Source organism: Gekko japonicus, unplaced genomic scaffold, assembly GCF_001447785.1.
Source record: "Gekko japonicus isolate JY-2015 unplaced genomic scaffold, Gekko_japonicus_V1.1 scaffold1200, whole genome shotgun sequence".
Lineage (NCBI taxonomy): Eukaryota > Metazoa > Chordata > Lepidosauria > Squamata > Gekkonidae > Gekko > Gekko japonicus.
Window position 1 is genome coordinate 175,183 of NW_015165274.1, and position 18,441 is coordinate 193,623.

Sequence of the window (18,441 nt, forward strand, 5' to 3'; positions counted from 1 at the left end):
CCTGCTGTTGAGTCTTCCGCGGGCCCCAGTGCGAAGGGGTCGGAGGCGGCCAAGACAGATGTGCAGGCAAGCGGGGAATCGTTCCCCCCACGGCACCCTCCAGCGAGGCTGCAGTCGTGAACACCAAAGGCGCGGAGGTGTGTGGGACCGATCCTGAATCCCCCTCCGTCTTAGGTAGGTCTCCCTCAGCTCCGCTCATGATCTTGCACTGTCGGCCTGTTGATATATCCATGAAAGCATTATGTCCAATTCCCCATGCATTCGAAATAAATCCACGTTTGAAGAACAAAGTTAAGTCTATTATAAAGCGTTGAAGACATACTCAAACACGTTCTTTGTTAGAACTGGGGATACACAGGTAGGGTGAGCATAATAAAGGAAATTCAAACAGATACACATCCAATGAATAATATTCCCGCTGGCGGGCTAATGAAACGGTTGCGCGCCCAGTCCATGGGAACCAGGCAGAACATCAGACTAAACACGGGTGCAGTTCTCATGCGATAGCAATAGGCAAGCATTACAGCATCTTCTCCCCCACACATCCACCAGTAGTTATCTTATGCATTCCAGCACAGAAGCAGGAAAGTAGAAACAAGCCGGGAGCAACAGGGTAAGGATATGTACACAGAGGTCACAGAAAACAGAATGGCAGCTCGCTGACAACTCCATGAAATTGCTGAGTGGTCGGGTTAGAACAGATAAAAGGAAGTACTTCTTCACCCAAAGAGTGGTTAACACATGGAATTCACTGCCACAGGAGGTGGCGGCGGCTACAAGCATGGACATTTTCAAGAGGGAACTGAATAAACATATGGAGCAGAGGTCCATCAGTGGCTATTAGCCACAAGGTATAGATAGGAACTCACAGGCTGGGGCAAGTGATGGTGCTTGGGGGGGGCAAGAATGGGAGGGCTTCTAGTGTCCTGGCCCCACTGCTGGACCTCCTGATGGCACCTGGTATTTTTGGCCACTGTGTGACAGAGTGTTGGACTAGATGGGCCATTGGCCTGATCCAACATTGGCTTCTCTTATGTTCTTATGTTCTTATGACTCTGCAATCAGTATGGCGTTGGCCTGGGGTATTTGAATGTGGTTTTGAGCAGCATCTTCTTCTGTTCCAGTGTGGATTTGGTAAAATGGAGTGAATGCTAGATGCAGAATGGACCTTAGAGATTAAGGCGTATTGTACTAGGGCAGAAGATTCTTTGGCGGCTTTCCATAGGAGAGTCCTGCTGGTGGATGTCTGCAACATGGTCGGTGGAAGACATGTTTGTCAAGCAATATGCATTGGACTTCCAAGCAAGGAAGGACAGCCATGGGCGAGGCAGTTCTCCATTCACTTTTCCAGTGAGAGCTTCGCCCCGCCTCCTTCAGTGAGTAGCTTGCTAATGTCCAAATGTGGGACTGCACTGAAGATGGAAGATGAAAACAGTTGTTGTTGTTCCTCAGTGTCTGCTGTGCACACACACATTCCCTCTCTTCTACCCCACTGTGAACTCTCACATGATCGCGCCTAGGAGTGTGTTTGCTTGTGGTGGCCTGGCAGGAACTGAGGGAAAGGGGGCACTCACCTTCAGAAAACGTGACAGTTTGTGCAGGAAAACCTGTTCACACCCCCTCAGATGGCTTTTAGCTGGAAGAAAATCTGTCAGTGGCTGGCCTGCACAGGCACACTCCCAATGTGGGTCTGCAGAGAAGATGTCAATGAACAACAGTTTTGCTTGTGGTGGGTGAGTCCCAAATGAGGCAGGGGAGGGGAGGCAAGGTGTTGTGGTGTGACAGGGCTTGGTTAAGCAGGCGCTTCCCTTATGGCTGCAGTTAATCGTAGGGTGGCAAGAGAAACTACTGAGCAGAGGGAGCTTTTCTCTGTTGAAACTACTCATATGCCACTAGCATGGTGGCTAGAGTGTTAGACTGGGAGACATAGGTTCAGTTCCCCGTTTTGCCATCTCTCTCTCCCAGCCTAACCTACCTTACAGAGTGGTTTTGAGGCTGAAGGTGGAGAAGGGGATTCAGACCTGGGTCTCTCAGATCCTAGGCGGACTCCCCTAACATCACATTGTCTCTTCCAGCCTTTCAAAAAAAATAAAATGTCGTAAAAAAAATTGAATGGTGCAGGGAATCAAATTCTGCTGGAGGACCAAACAGTTATGGATACAACCCAACCCTTTGAACTTCAGGGAGCATCTTCAGCCTGAAGGCTGACCCAATGGAAAAATGGGTCAGGGATCCCAAAGGGGGATAGAATTTTGATGGGTGTGGCTCTCTCTGTAGGGCTGAAGATGTGCTGAGTGAAGTTTTCTGTGCAGCTGCAAAAGCCCCCCCCCCCCCCCGCCCCCTTTTTTTTTCATGTGGTTGCCGCTGCTAACAGCTCTCTTGGTGCTAGGCAAGCATTTTTCAGTTAACTGACTCTGACCGCCGACAGGGTGATGTGGGGACTCATCCTGTGTGAGCCTCATAGGTGTCTTGCTGTCTGCTGTCTCTCCCTTATTTTAGTACCTTGAAGGATAATGCTTGCTCTGTGTATTCCACTTCTGGTGATATTCACTCCTTTTGAAATCTCTGATAGGACCATTTTTCTCCTCACAGCTCTGCAATCTCTGCCTTGACTGTCTGGACTGTTGTGATGTATTTGTACTGTGTGAGCTTTAGAAATTCAGCATTGGCCCTTTTAGGGTCACCACTCACAGTGCTGAATAATTTGCCTCTTGGCAACTCAAACGTCCTCTGCCTAACATTTCTCTTATGGTTCCTGTTTCTCAACGTGCCTATTGTGTACTCTTCCTTCCGCTGGGATCCCTCTCCTTTTAGCCTCCTTTGTGCTTGAAATCTCTTTTTGATCCTTGGCTGGCCCCACCAAGCCACTTCTTTCTATAAGGCCTATATGAAGTTTTAATTTCAGCCAAAGTGACAACTTTCCATCTCTCAGAATCTGCGCCGTTGCCATTCCCATTGCCATTCAGCTGCCTTTCTTCCCTCACTGGCTGGAATATCCATGACTATTCCACGCCATCATACTGGTTTAGCCAATCAGTGGTGGAGGCTTCACCACAACTGCTGTACAGCATAAATTTGTTATTCCCACTTTCCCTTTTCATGCATAAGGTCCTGGAATAATGTAATTGCACACAACTACCATGTTTGTTTATAGCAAGAGACTGCTTATAATGCCAGTACGCAGAAAGGGGCATTTATTTATTTAGGGAGCATCATTTTAACCTTTGGAATGAATTCTTGCCATGGAAGAGCAGTGTGTTAATGGACCTATGTATTTAAAGAAAGATTTGGCTTCTGAAGACATGTTGGGTTTTTCTGAAAATGCAATTAGGGGAGAGGAAGGAGAAAGAAGTAGAATTGAGTGCTGGAAAATTCTCCCATGTTTTGCAGAAACAAGAATTTAGAAGTGCATGCATACATAAAGTACAGATGCAGCAGCTTCCTGCAAAATTGCTTTGTGATTGTTTCTGTGTATCTTTTGGGATTCTGAATGTAGACTTTGGAACACAAATACACATGACATTCAGGTCCTCTAAAACAGGGGTGTCAAATATGCGGCCCGGGGGCCGGATAAGGCCCCCAGAGGGCTCCTATCAGGCCTACAGTGGAACTGGCCATCTCCTGCTTCCAGTTCTGCTGCTGCTGCTGCATCATAGCTTGTTTTGCCAGACACTCTCAATTGCTCAGCCATTTCATGTTTTAACCTGGGTCCTAGGCTCCCAACTCTGAGCATGAGATTTCCACGGTGAATGTCAATAAATCCAAAATAGGTTTGCAGCTCACAGATACACACTTGAACAGCATACTCAAGATTGCAACAGCACAGACATTTTGATGCAATAATTCAGAGCAAGAGGTGTCAGTTACCAGATATTGTTAAATAAAATATTGCAAGAGTGCTAATGTTTTAAGCATGTTTTTATTTTAAGTAAACAAAACCCTTTGTGTTTGTGTATCTCTGCTACCTGGCATTAAATTGTGTGACACACATGGCCCGGCCCAAGAAGGTCTCATTTATGTCAGATCCGGCCCTCATAACAAATGAGTTCGACACCACTGCTCTAAAACGTAACTTAATTTCAAAAGAAGTTGGCTGTGAAGTGGGAAGACCCTAAGAATGTTATTTGAGACAGCATTGTGCACAGTGTGACTTACTCACATGTAAATGTACATGACATTGCAGCCTCCATTACGATTGTAGGGCTGCTGTCTTAATTACTATCAAAGGGGTTTTAATAGAACTAATGTTTAATTTTAAGCTGCGAACAAATAAAGTAGTGACATTCTAAAAATCTGAGCAGGGAGGAACAACATAATATAGTTTGCAGTGCCCATTTTGCTTTTACTATAAGTTTACTTATGGAAAACTAAGCCATTTTTAATTTTTAAATTTCATAAATATGCTCTAGCATAATCTTATGTACTAACCAAGTTATAAAAAAATGCTTGTTATGGTGTTAAAACAGTAAAATAAGTTGAGAATAAGTTTAAGGTTGATAAGAAAGTAAGCAGGACATGTACCGGTATTTCAAGTTTTGCTCTACATTTTTGGCTCATTCCCTCCCCCAAACCTATTTTTTCCTTCAAAATTTATGGAAACTTTACAGCTTTGCTTGCTTTCCTTCAGTGCTTGCTTGCCCGCCCAGTTTCCTGCGACCACTATGGCTTGTCTGAGTGAGCCAGCACCCAGCAGGAAGCAGTTGAGGAGAGTGGCGGGCACCTTGGGAGCAGGCTTGCCACTAGGCAGGAAGTGGGCAGGAAGTGATAGGCCAGCTGGCGGGCTTTGGGCTCCTGTTTCATTTTTCTTTATTTTTCCTGTTGGCCTTCCTTTATATAGAGCTCCAGCTTGCTGTGCCTTTCCTCCGTAAGCCAATACACATGGCCATGGCACCTTCTGATGCTGCCCACAATGCATAGGCAACTGTAAGTTCCTGGAATCGAAAGTTCTCCCAGGGCATAAATGATGCAAACTCTCCCTTTTTTGGCTTCTGTCTCTGTGCAGATGCTGTGGTTTTTGACTTTGATTATATGTTATAGATTACTTCATATATTTGCTGTTTGCTGCCTTGGAGCCCCAATAGTTGAAGGTGTGGTACCTGAGTCCTTTTAATAGAGAGGCAGTGTAGCGGTAAGGGATTTAAAGAGCAGAGTTCAAGGCTGCCATGAATCTCAGTGGGTGACTGGGGCCAGTTACACTCGACCTAGCCTACCTCGCAGGGAAACAAGGGTCAGAACTTCTGTCTCAGTGCTCAAACTATTAACACCCTGCTAGAAATATTTGTTTAGTACCTACCAGCAGGGCTTTTTTTGTAGAAAAAGCCCAGCAGGAACTCATTAGCATGATAGGCCACACCCAACAGCAGAAACCCATTAGCATATTAGGCCACACCCCTGACAGCACAGCTCATTGGCATATTAGGCCACACCCCCATGTAACCAGAAGTGTGCTCATCCAGCCACACCCACCTTTTGCTTCTTATTCTGTTTACCTTGTTTGTTGTCAAAACCCAGGGCTTTTTTTGTAGCAGGAACTCCTTTGCATGTTAGGCCATACACCCCTAATGTAGCCAATCCTAATGAGTTTCTGCTGTTCTCTCAAGTTTTTCTTAAGCCTTAAAACGAATGCTGCTGCTGCTGTTGCTACTGGAACAGTTCACATGTGTGAGTTCTTGGATGATTCTTACCTGGATTTTATCTTAAATGACCATGTTGGCTTGTAATTTGCCTAGAAGACTGGATGGCAGAAAGGCAGTCAATGTTAAAGCTATTCTTCTAAACCTTTTAAACAGTAGAGAATTTGATTAAAAAGTATTCCGTCTCCCACCCTTCTTCCAAGGTTTGCCATGACATAACATGGTTCTGCTTCCTACATTATTCTACAAAATAACCCTGCAAAGTAGGCTACACCAACCAGTGTTCCCTCTAAGCTGAGTTAGTGTGAGCTAGCTCACAGTTTTTTAGCCTCCGGCTCACCCATTTTTGTCTTCGCTCAGGAAGGGATGGCTCCAGAGCAAACTAATTTATGCAGTAGCCAAATTGCTGGCTCACAGCTTTAATGCCAGCAGCTCACAAAGTAGAATTTTTGCTCACAAGACTCCACAGCTTAGAGGGAGCATTGCAAGGGAAAGTGACTTTCCCGAGGTTTCATTGTTGAGGAGGGCACTGAAACAAGGCTAGTTAAAATCTATGCCCTGCTTTTCTCCCCAGGTGGGGATCCAGAGCAGTTTATAACATTGTTCTCCCCTCTTCTACGGCATCCTCACAGCAACAGCAAACCTGTGGGGCTGGGGAGGCTGAGACAGAAGAGCGGGCTCAAGGGCAGATAGTAAAGCTTCCATGATGTGGAGATCTGAACATGCTTCTCCCAGATCCTAGTCTCATTTTAACCACTGCACTATGCTGGCTCTCTCAGATCTGCTTCTAAGCTTTAGTCTTGGGCCTACAGACCTTGTGGCTTGGTGAGCCAAGTGGTGAGTCCTGTACTGTGAACTGCCAGGTGCTGGATACCTCTCCCCACCACCACCTCTGGTTTCTTCAGTCCCAAGATAGCAGCCAAAGCAGCGTGTTGGCGTCCCTGGTGAGTGGTACGGCTTCTCTAAAGGGTTCATGAGCTACATTCAAGTTCTCTGAGTCACAAGGGACTTGGAAGAGTTGCCCCACCCCAGGACTTGTAACGGCTGTTTCTTGGGGGATGTACACCACACCCCCAGGGATTCCTCAGGAAGGAATGTGTCTTGTGCTTCAAACTATGGCAGGAGAGTGAGATGGCAGAGTGCAGACTGCAGGTGGGGGAGGACTGCATTTTGAAATGCTGCCGTATATGGGAAACCTCCTGCAGGTAAAAATCCAGCACAGTGAGGGAATAGAACCTACCAGTTTGCTGTGCTCTTTTTCTTTTTGTAGGGGATTTATTTTTTAAGAACACTCAAGGCTCGAATCTTCCACCCAGAATCTATAAAGTGGTACAATACATTCTTCCGCCTTAGGGATTTCTGTCCTATGTGTGAACTGGACATAAGGGGCTGATGCTGCATATGGAACACCTTCGCCAGTATGCACCTACCTGGGCACTGAGATTATCTAGTGTGACCCTGCTGACTTTGGCAATGCAGACAGCAATACAAAGTGTAGCCTTTTAGGTGGTAGCACAACCACCATAGAATTCTCTTCCCTGTTAATCTTATGTATTTCTTGGCATGGTACCCAGTCTGGTGGTTTTCAGGCTTCAAAAGGGGTCAGCAAGTTATCATGATAGCGGTCTTATTTTTGCTGTTTTCAAGATAATGTACACACCCAAGGGGTGTGTATAGGTCAAGGAGTTTTGTATGAGTCCAGCTTTCTCAAAGTCAAAAAATGTTTCTAGTCCTCATGCTGCAGAAATATATTTTTTTAAAAAAATGTGGTGGTAACTAAAACCAAAGCAATTCTATTTCCTTTTGAGCCCATTTTTGAAACTTCTGTATCCTGGCTGACTGGAAGAAATAATTTTGGAATAGAGGATTAAAAGGCTGCAATCCTAAACATATAATAGCTTGGAATTACATTCCACTGAAATCAGTGGTGTTTCTGAGAAGCGTTGCTAGGATTCAGCTACATCCATAACAGTTCTGAGAGCTGCAGCTCTTCATTGGTTAGCAGCTTGCAGCTTCAGTTAGCTTGCAAAGAAGTTCACAAAAGTTACTAATCCTCAAGGAAGTTGTACTCTCTCACTTGCTTAAGACATTAAAGTTTGTGGCAGACAATTGATTACTGCAATTTGCTCTGTGTAGGTTTACCTGGAAATTACAGCGGGTACATAGTGTGGCGGCACACCTACTGACGGTGATGCCTGTGTGGGCTCAGGTGCTCTGCCAACTGCATTGGCTGCTGGTTGAGTTCCAGATTCGCTTCGAGGTATTGGTAATAACCTTTAAAGCCTTATATGGCCTGGGACCAACATACCAGAGGGACCATCTCTTCCTGTGTACACCTAGAAGAGCTTTACACTCTATGGACCAACACCTCCTGGTAGTCCTTGGCCCAAAAGATGTCCGTCTTTTCTCAACCAGGGCCAGGGCCTTTTCTGTTCTGGCCCCTGCCTGGTGGAACATGCTCCCCATTGAGATCAGGGCCCTGCAGGATCTTCTTCAATTCTGCAGGGCCTGTAAGATGGAGCTGTTCTACCAGGCCTTTGGCTGAGGCAGCAGGCATCCATCTATGGCCTCCCTGAGGTTCTTGTCACCCATCTATTAACAGCTGACTATTATTCACCTGTTTCCAACGGGCCAGGGAATATTTCACAACCAGCTAATTCTATCCTTGGGCTGTGACCACCATTTTAATATATATACTGTATTTTAAATCTTTTATTGTATTTGAAATGTTGTTACCTGCCCTGAGCCTGCTCGCAGGAAGGCTGGGCAATAAATACAGTAAATAAACAAATAAAAGGGAGGGGAAGCCTTTCACAATTCCTTATTTAGTTATTTATTATTATTACTTCAGTTCACTTTTTAAATCAATGAGTCCCAGGACAGAATGAGACACTGAGCAGTCAGTGTGATGCAGCGGCAGAAAAGGCTAATACAGTCTTGGGGTGTATCAACAGAGGCATAACATCCAAATCTTTGATCTTCGCTGCAGGGGTTACAATTGACCGGATTACTGCTTTAGCAGTACCATGGTCGGACAACCTTGCTCTGAAGGCCCATCTGAATGCTTCACCCCAAACCATGTTTGGGTGGCGAGCATATTTTAGCTCACCTGCCGAGCCAAATGGATCCTATGTGGCTTCAGATGGCTCTGCGGGATCCAATGCCCCATGGCAGTTCATTAGATGAGCTTGTAGAGGATTGGCATGGCCGACTCTTGACAGCCATTGACGAGATCGCTCCCCGATGTCCCCTGCACCCTCACTCTAGGCTCGCTCCCTGGCTTACCCAGGAGTTGTGGTTTATGAAGCAGAGGCTAAGATGACTAGAGAGATGGTGGCAGCGCGACTGTGACAAAGCTACAAGAGCATCCTATGGCACGTTTATGAGATCCTATGAGATGGCAGTCAAAGCCGCAAAGTGTGAATTCTTACGCGGCCATGATTGCGTCATGCGAGCTCACACCCAGCCCAGTTATTTAGAACAATTCGGTCCCTGACTGCTCTGCCACAAGGCAGACCAAACGCTAAGGAATTGGAAATAGGCTATGAGGCTTTTGTGAGCTATTTCGCAGACAAAGTCTTGTTGCTCCGCCGCGACCTCCCCACCACATTGGAGACAGTGAGTGAACTTGTCTTCGAGTCAGATTATGGATGATTTCAGCCCACTCAGCCTAGAGGAAGTTGACAAACTGCTCCTGACTGTATGCCCAACCACATGCTTTCTTGATCTGTGCCCATCGTGGCTAATTAAAGCTGGTTGCGATGGGTTTCGAGGTGCCTTAAGTGAGATCATCAATAGGTCCCTCGTTGAGGGACTGTTCCCTACGGCACTAAAAGAGGCAGTGGTCCGCGCACTCTTGAAAAAATAATCTCTGGACCCAGCCGATTTGGCAGATTACCGTCCGGTCTCCAATTTACCCTATCTGGATAAAATAATAGAGAGGGCTGTGGCAATTCAGCTTCAGGGCTTTTTGGATGACGCTTCCATTTTAGATCCCTTCCAGTCCAGCTTTCGCCCAGGCCATGGGATGGAGACAGCACTGGTCACCCTCACGGACGACCTCCGGAGACATCTGGATTGGGACGGTTTGGCAGTGCTGTTGCTGTTGGACCTGTCGGCAGCATTGGACACAGTCGACCATAAGTTACTGATCCACTGCCTTGCCGACATGGGAGTTCAGGGGTCTGCCTTACAATGGCTTGCCTCCTTTCTCCAAGGTTGGGGACAGAGGGTGGCGCTTGGGCAGCAGATGTCCTGAAGGCTCCCACTGAACTGTGGAGTGCCTCAAGGGGCAGTGCTGTCCCCGATGCTATTCAACATGTATATGCACCCCCTTGCCTAGATTGCCCGGAGGCATGGGCTGGGTTGTCACCAATATGTGGATGACACCCAGCTCTATCTGTTATTGAGTGGCCAGTCTGACTCTAAACTGGAAGATCTAGACTGGGCGTTACAAGCCGTGGCTGGTTGGCTTAGACTGAGTTGGCTGAAACTGAATCCAACGAAGATGGAGGTCCTGTGCCTGAGCCAGGGTGGTCCGAGGGTAGGGATCCCACTCCTGACTTTCGATGGGGTGCTGTTGGTGCCAGTGCCAGAGGTTAGGAGTTTGGGAGTGCTCTTGGACCCCTCCTTAACAATGGAGGCCCAAGTAGCAGCCACCTCCAAGTCAGCCTTTTACCGCCTCCGGCTGATTAGACAGTTGGTTCCCTTCCTCGATTGCAACAACTTGGCAACAGTGATCCATGCAGTGGTCACCTCAAGGTTGGACTACTGTAACACTCTCTACATGGGGTTGCCCTTGTCGCAAATTCGGAAGCTGCAGCTAGTGCAAAATGCAGTGGCCAGGCTTTTGATGGGCCTCCCTAAGTGGGAGCACATCCAGCCTGTGCTGAAGGCATTACACTGGCTGCCAACAGGATTCCTAGTTAGATTCAAGGTGCTGGTTCTTACCTTTAAAGCCCTATATGGTCAGGGGCCAACATACCTGAGGGACCGCCTTTCCCCATATGTACCCGAGCGAGCACTGCATTCAGGGTCACAAAACCTTTTGACCCTCCCAGGCCCCAAAGACGTCAGACTGGCAACAACCAGGGCCAGGGCGTTCTCGGTGGTGGCTCCATACTGGTGGAGCTCCCACTGGTAGAGCTCCCAAAAGAGATCAGGGCCCTGTGGGATCTTTTACAGTTCTGCAGGGGCTGCAAGACGGAGCTCTTCCACCAGCCCTTCGATTAAGGAGCTGCCACCGTCACCATCACTATCACCAACATCATTACTAAAGGGGTGCCCGGCTCCGCGTTTATGCCAGTTGTATATATGCAATAAAGATCCAGAACTGATGGACAAAGTAACCGTTTCTGCCATCCTTAATGTATGTTTACAACTTGCTAGCACTTTATGTTTTGAATTGTTTTTAGATGGTTTTATTTATGTTATGACTGTTTTTATGCTGTTCTTGTAAGCCGCCCTGCGCCTGCTTCGGCGGGGAGGGCGGGGTATAAATTAAATACATAAATCACAAAATGTCATAGTCCTGCTGTACAAGCATTGGTCAGGCTGCATCTGGAGTGATGCTTGCCACTTAAAAAGGATCTGGACAGAATGGAATGGGTGCAGGAAAGAGCAACAAGGATGGGTGCTGGAGACCAAACTCTACAAGGAAAGCAGAAGGATTTGTGAATGCTCAGTCTGGAGAAGAGGAGGTTGGGGGGGGGGCATAATTGATCTCTTTAAGTATTTAAAAGGCTGTCACTTAGAGGAGGGCAGGGAGCTGTTCCTGTTGTCAGCAGAGGAGAGGACTTGGTTTAAATTATGGGTAGAAAGGTACTGGATATTAGGGAGAAAAATTTATTGTAAGGGTAGTTCAGTGATGGAATTGGCTGCTTAGGGAGGTGGTGAGCTCTTCCTCACTGGCAGTCTTCAAGCAGTGGCTGGACGAATGCTTGTCAGGGATACTGTAGACTGATCCTGCACTGAGCAGGGGGTTGGACTAGATGGCCTGTATGGACCCTTCCAGCTCTGTATCTTTGGGTATGGTAACCAAGCCAAAAAATGTACAGACAAAGCTGTGTCAATTAAACCAAAGGAAATATCTTGGCAACAAAAGTCCTGTTTTACAAGTGCCAAGAAACTTGTGAACATCAAAAGATTATGTAACCAGGAAGTCACTGCAGAATTTTTTTTTTCTGCTGTACCTTTCTGCTTGAGCCAGTTTGGTGTAGTGGTTAAGTGTGCGGGCTCTAATCTGGGAGAACCGGGTTTGATTCCCCACTCCTCCACTTGCACCTGCTGATGTGACCTTGGGTCAGTCACAAGCTCTGGCACAGCTGTCCTTGAAAAAGAGCAGTTTGTGTCAGAGTTCTCTCAGCCCCACCCACCTCATAGGGTGTCTGTTGTGGGGAGGGGAGGGGAAGGGAAAGGAGTTTGTAAGCCGCTCTGAGACTCCAAGTGAAGGGTGGGGTATAAATCCAATCTCTTCTTCTTCTTTTACAAAAACCTGTATGTGTACATACATCCCACAGGCAAGTGAGATTTGCAAACCAGAGCTGAAGAATAGGAATTAGCTGTAGGAATTCAGATGGTGATTACTGTGAATATCAAAGCTGGTTATTCTATGCTGTTCAGGATTGGAACACTAGGATATGTACCTTTGGTACAGATGCTGTTATTTGAACAGAACTTGCCTGAGAGCAATGTTTCTCATGATATCCTTGAGGATAAGCGTGGGCTGGATGGTGCAACCGTTGGATGGATTCATGGTTGGTTGAAAAATCGTACCCAACGAGTGCTTGTAAATGGCTCTGCGTCTACATGGAGGGAAGTCTCGCGTGGAGTGCCGCAGGGCTCGGTCCTAGGCCCGGTGTTGTTCAGTGTTTTTATAAATGACCTGGAGGAAGACATAGAGGGGAATGCTTATCAAATTTGCAGATGACACGAAGCTGGGTGGGATTGCTAATTCTGAAGAAGACAGAGTCAGGATTCAAAATGATCTAGATAGGCTGGAACAGTGGGCTGAGACAAATAAAATGAATTTCAGTAGAGAAGTGCAAAGTCCTACACTTAGGTACAAAAAATCAAAAGCACGGATATAGAATGGGAGGGACTCGGCTTGACAGGAGCACATGTGAAAGGGATCTGGGTGTTCTGGTTGATCAGAAGCTAAACAAGAGCCTGCAGTGCGATGTGGCTGTGAAGAAAGCTAATGCAATCTTAGGATGCATTAACAGAAGCATTGTGTCCAGATCACGGAAGGTGGTAGTTCCGCTCTCTTCTGCTATGGTCAGGCCGAAAGAGAAGCCTTAGAGGGGACATGATTGCAGTCTTCAAGTATTTGAAGGGCTGTCATGTAGAAGATGGGGCAGATCTATTCTCTCTTGCTCTGGATTGCAAGACTAGATCTAATGGGTGGAAATTACACGGGAGTCGTTACCGGCTAAATATCAGGGAAAACTTCCTAACTGTAAGAGTGGTTGAGCAGTGGAACAGTCTGCCTCGGGAGGTGGTGGATGCTCCTTCGCTGGACATTTTCAAGCGGAGGCTGGATAACCATCTTTCGGGTATGTTGTAGGGCTATCTTTCAGCTATGCTCCTGCAGAGTGCAGGGGGTTGGACTAGATGACCTGCAAAATCCCTTCCAACTCTAATATTCTATGATTCTTTTATTCCATCCTTGAAAAAGATAATTTAATAAAATGGCTTCATAACCAGAACTAAATCTTACAATATAAACAATGAACAGATTAGTTTTAAAACATGTATTTCTATGGCAAAGTTAATTCTAAACTCAGAGATGCTGTTGCTTATCAGGGGTGTCAAACTCATTTGTTATGAGGGCCGGATCTGACATAAATTAGACCTTATTGGGCTGGGCCATGTGTGTCATAAAATGTAATGCCAGGTAGCGGAGATATAAACTTCATAAAGGACACGACAAACACAATTAAAGATTTTTTAAAACTTTAAATAACAGTGTCTGATAACTGTCACCTCTTGCTCCGAATTATTGCATCAAAATGTCTGTGCTGTAGCAATCTTGAGTATGCTGTTCAAGTGTGTATCTGTGGCTGCTAATCTACTTTTGATTTATTGACATTTATTATAGAAATTTCATGCTCAGTGTTCTGAGCCTAGAACCCAGGGGAAAACATGAAATGGCTGGGCATTGTGAGCTTATGTACATAAGTTGCTTCATGTGCTGGTCAAGAACATGAGAAGGCATCCTGACACAGACTGAGGGCTGTTTGTTTGTCTACAAAACTATAGTCTTCCCCAGAGAAATAACTACCAACTTCCTACAAAGGAAATGTGCTGGATGAACTCAGTCTGGACACACACTGTCAGCCTAATCCACCTCACTGGCTTCTTGTTATTCCTCCATTAAAATAGTTCACATTGCTTTCTTACTGAGAAAGACTGGATCATGAGGGTATGAACACAGTAAAAAGGAGGAGGGAACTCATAAGGAGTCCAACGAAACCCACACACACACAGCATAAGGAGCCCAACAGAATACACACACACTGTAGCAAGGCACATAAAAGCTCATACCTTGAACAAAACTTTGTTGGTCTTAAAGATGCCTGGCATTTCTGCTGTGTGATTGAGGCAGCCCAGCAAAGCAAGCTTTCCTTTGTTCCCTCCCTCCCTGCCTTCCTTCAGGGAGGAGCCTCAGCCAGTGGAAGGAAAGAAAGGCTTCCCTTTGTCTCCTGGATATGATTGAGGCAGCCTGGCCAGGAAGTGAACTCTGGCTGGTTCCCTCCCTCCCCCTGGGATGAGGAGGGGGAGGAGCCTCAGCCAGTGCTTACCAGACTCTCAATCACACAGGAGAGGCTTGCCTATCTGTCTCTCCTGTGCGATTGAGAGAGTCTGGTAAAGTAAGTTGTAATGTAGCAGCAGCAGCACAACTGGAAAAGGAAGCAGGAAGCAGCCAGGGCCTTGTGGGCCGGATTGCAGCCCTCCGAGAGCCTGATCTGGCACCCGGGCCACATGTTTGATACAGAGCTGGTTTTGCCTTACCAGATGGGTATGCTGACATGGGTGAGAGAATGGATTACCTTGGAAAATACAAGACTATTAAAACTAGAAGGACATGACTTATTACTGGGTTGGCACGCATTTGCATGGTATGATAGAGACAAAATACATAAATATTTCAAGCAACATATTCATAGAAGAGCACTACTGAAAGTATGGGAAGAAACGAAAAGACTTTTCTATACTAAAATACCAGAATGGGTCTCACCACATGAAGCTTTCACAAACCCAAATTTACTCCAAAAAATTTTATTGTATAGATATGAAGATCTACGGGACAACCAAAACCAACTAAAGACAATAGAGAACCTCAAAAAACAGGATATACACTTGAGCTGGTGGGAAAGAGCAAAACTAGAATCAAGATTTGTGAAAGATAAACAAACGGGCTTTATGAAAAGCCGACTGAAATAGATAAAATACTGATTTATACAGGTGATAAGCTTATTAAGAAATTGTATGCTATAATGTTAGAAATTAAAACCCAAGATGAAGTGGTAAAATGCTCTATGGTAAAATGGGCACAAAATTTGGGGCATAACATTGAGTTAGATCAATGGTCCAAAGATATGGAAAACAAATTACTAACGCTATCTCTTATAAAGAAAATATTTATAAAATGTTTTATAGATGGTATATTACGCCAGATAAGCTATCAAAGTTTTGCCCTAATATGTCGAATAATTGTTGGAAATGTCAAAAGAATATTGGTTTCTTTTTTCATATGTTGTGGATTTGTGATAAAAGTTAGAAATTCTGGGCTTGGATACATGAAATATCGTAAATGAAACATGAACATAACCAAAACAGAGGCTATAAGAACATTTATGTTAAATCGTGCAAAGCTATGCTTAATAATATAGGGTGTAGAAATATTCTTATATTGAGAGGTGTATGGATAAAACAGTCAATTTAAAAAGCAGGAGAGATTCTCCCATTTAATGTTTGTATTGTTTGTTTGTCTATGTTTGTTGTTACAAAAATAAAAAAACTATGATCTCTAGACACTCCTGATTTACATCATGCATTCAGAGGAGAAAATTAAATGGTTTTGATAGTCATGTGAGTTTCACATAATTGGGCCTATATAAGATAGTCTCGTGTAATCTAAATCTGAGAGATTCAAGGGTGAGGCTATCTAATCTTTTTGAATGCGCTTTGATAAGTATCTTAGAAATTGTATTTTATTTTTCAGTCTTAAAATAGAAAAGATATGCATTTTTTCTCGTTTTGATTTCATTGGCATATGCAAGTATTTTTGTATTATTGTGCGTCTTTCATATTTAATAACTTTAAGAGTGATTAGATTGATTTTATATAAAAACCGATAACATCAGTGATCTTTGGTTGGGATACAAGGTCTTCATTTTGTATCAGGAATAAACTTCTGACTTCTCTTCAGTCAGAGTACTGATAGCCTGTAGAGATGATTGTAGGAGAGAATAGCCATCTCTACACAGCCATGTGGTTTAGTGGTTAATATATTGCTTAGGAACAGAGACTCTTTGTTTCCACATATCTGTTTTAGAGAGAATGTTTCCCCTATACACCTTGGCAACTGTCAAAAGGCTGTTCTAAGGTATACTCATGTTTCAGTGTTCCCTCTAAACTGCAGAGCCTTGTGAGCAAAAATGCTACTTTGTGAGCTCCTGGCATTAAAGTTGTGAGCGAGCGATTTGGCTACTGCATGAATTAGTTTGCTCTGGAGCCCTCCTTCCTGAGCTAAGACAAAAATGTGTGAGCCGGAGGCTAAAAAACCATGAGCTAGCTCACACTAACTCAGCTTAGAGGGAACACTGCTCATATTAACTTGATTATGTGGAGGAAAGAACATAACTTTTTAATACTAGACTCTTTCATTTCTTAAATGGAACGCCATCTGTTAAAACACTGCTTTCAATCTGCTCTTTTCTTAACAGTGACCTTCTTACCCCTTATTTCTAGGCCAAGAGGAAGTTGGATCTAGAAGGGACGGGTCAGCAGTGTATCCCAGAGTTCCGGACCCCAAAGGGCAAGGGGAGAACATTGTCCCACATCCCAAGTCCAAAAAGTAAGCAGTGCTACCCTTAACTGGGGAGGAGCATTTGTCTTTAAATATGTCTTTAAACCTGCATTCTTGCTCTTCAGAAACAAGTTTCTAGTTTATATTTATTTATTTATTATTAAATTTATACCCCGCCCTTCCCCGTAGGGCTCAGGGCGGCTAACAAAGGCAAGAAAGACTTGCAATAAAAATCTATACTCTCATACAATTAAAAACGACATATACAATTTAAAAACCAATAAAACAATTAAGGTGCTCAATAACCACAATCATTCCAGAATCTCAGAAACCCAAAGAGGGCGACCACAACCCTACTGCAACCCAAGCATTCCCGGTAGGCATTGATAATAGATGTTAATAATAGTTCTACCCGGCCTCCTAAACCCTAACCCCCCCAAGATGGTATATAGCCGGGGGGGGGGGGGGGGGGGGGGCGGCAAGCCGTAGAAGAGCTCCGTCTTACAGGCCCTGCGGAACTGCGCCAGGTCCCGCAGGGCCCGGATCTCCTCAGGGAGCTCGTCCCACAAGGTGGGGGCCGCCACTGAGAAGGCCCTAGCCCTTGTGACGGCCAGTCTAGCATCCTTGGGGCCCGGAACAGTTAGAAAATTCTGGGCCCCAGACCGTAGCACTCTTGGGGGAACATACGGGGAACATACGTAGCACTCTTGGGGGAACATAGTTCTTATGCCCTTAGAGATTAGTCTGAAAATATGGTGCATAATGAAAGTTCTGAAGCTGCAGGGAACTTAAGTGCTTTAGTGCTTTCCAGAGTTTCCTGGGGAGGGAGGGAGGAATGGGGCCTACAAAATTCCTTGAGCATGTGTTGCTCTGGTGGCTCCCAGAAGCCAGGCAATCTTTCTACCTTGCCTTGCTGCCATGCTCTCACTCACACAAAAGCTTATACCTTGAATAAGACTTTGCTGGTCTAAATCATAAAGGTGCCACTGGACTCAAACTTTGTTCTCCAGCGTGACACCTGTAATCTTGGGGCTGCAGCAACACTTAGAAGCCCCTCTAGGAATTCATAATTACTTACTGGATCCCTTGCTTGACGTGAAATCATAGCAAGTGCTCTTCTGCAGCAAAAGAACACTTTTTGTTTCTCAGTTAAGTGAAGGGTTAAAGTGAGCCATGCGTTCCTAAAACAGCTTTTCCTCCTCTGTTTCATTATGGGCTAGGAATCAGGCTTGTTGTAGCAGTGAAGACAACGGGCGCTAGCTTGGTCGGCCGGTCGCAGGGCCCCGCCCCCTTCCCGGCACCCCTCGGCCGCCTAAGTCCCCGGTGGGCGATGGCCGCTGGAAGAGTTCCCCCCCTCCCGGCCGGTCAAGGGGCTGGTGGACCCTGGTGGGTGGTGTCATTCCTCCCACCTGCCCTCTGGAGAGCAGGTCTACCCACCCCCCTGCACTACCTTGGTAGACCAGCCCTCTGGAGAACAGGTCTACCCACCCCATTTCACTATATTAGTAGACCTGGCCTGTGGAGAACAGGTCTACCCACCCCATTCTACTGTTCGTAAAACAGCTTTTCCTCCTCTGTTTCATTAAGGTCTAAGAATCAGGCTCGTAGCAGTGAAGACAACGGGTGCTAGCTTGGCTGGCCAGCCGCAGGGCCCCGCCCCCTTCCCGGCACTCATCGGCCACCTGAGTCCCTGGTGGGCGATGGCTGCTGGAAGTGTTCCCCGCCACGGCCGGCTGAGGGGCTGGCAGACCCAGGCGGGTGGCATCGTTCCTCCCA

At 45.8% G+C, this 18,441-nt stretch overlaps 1 protein-coding gene across 1 annotated transcript in view; it reads left to right on the plus strand.

The window, feature by feature from the left end:
* The window catches only part of E2F2 (E2F transcription factor 2), an 84,008-nt gene that overhangs the window by 37,904 nt on the left and 27,663 nt on the right, over window positions 1-18,441 (plus strand). Inside the window, exon 2 of the mRNA XM_015410238.1 lies at window positions 16,608-16,713. Within this exon, the coding sequence (XP_015265724.1) occupies window positions 16,608-16,713 (106 nt within the window). The remainder of the gene's footprint in view (window positions 1-16,607; window positions 16,714-18,441) is intronic.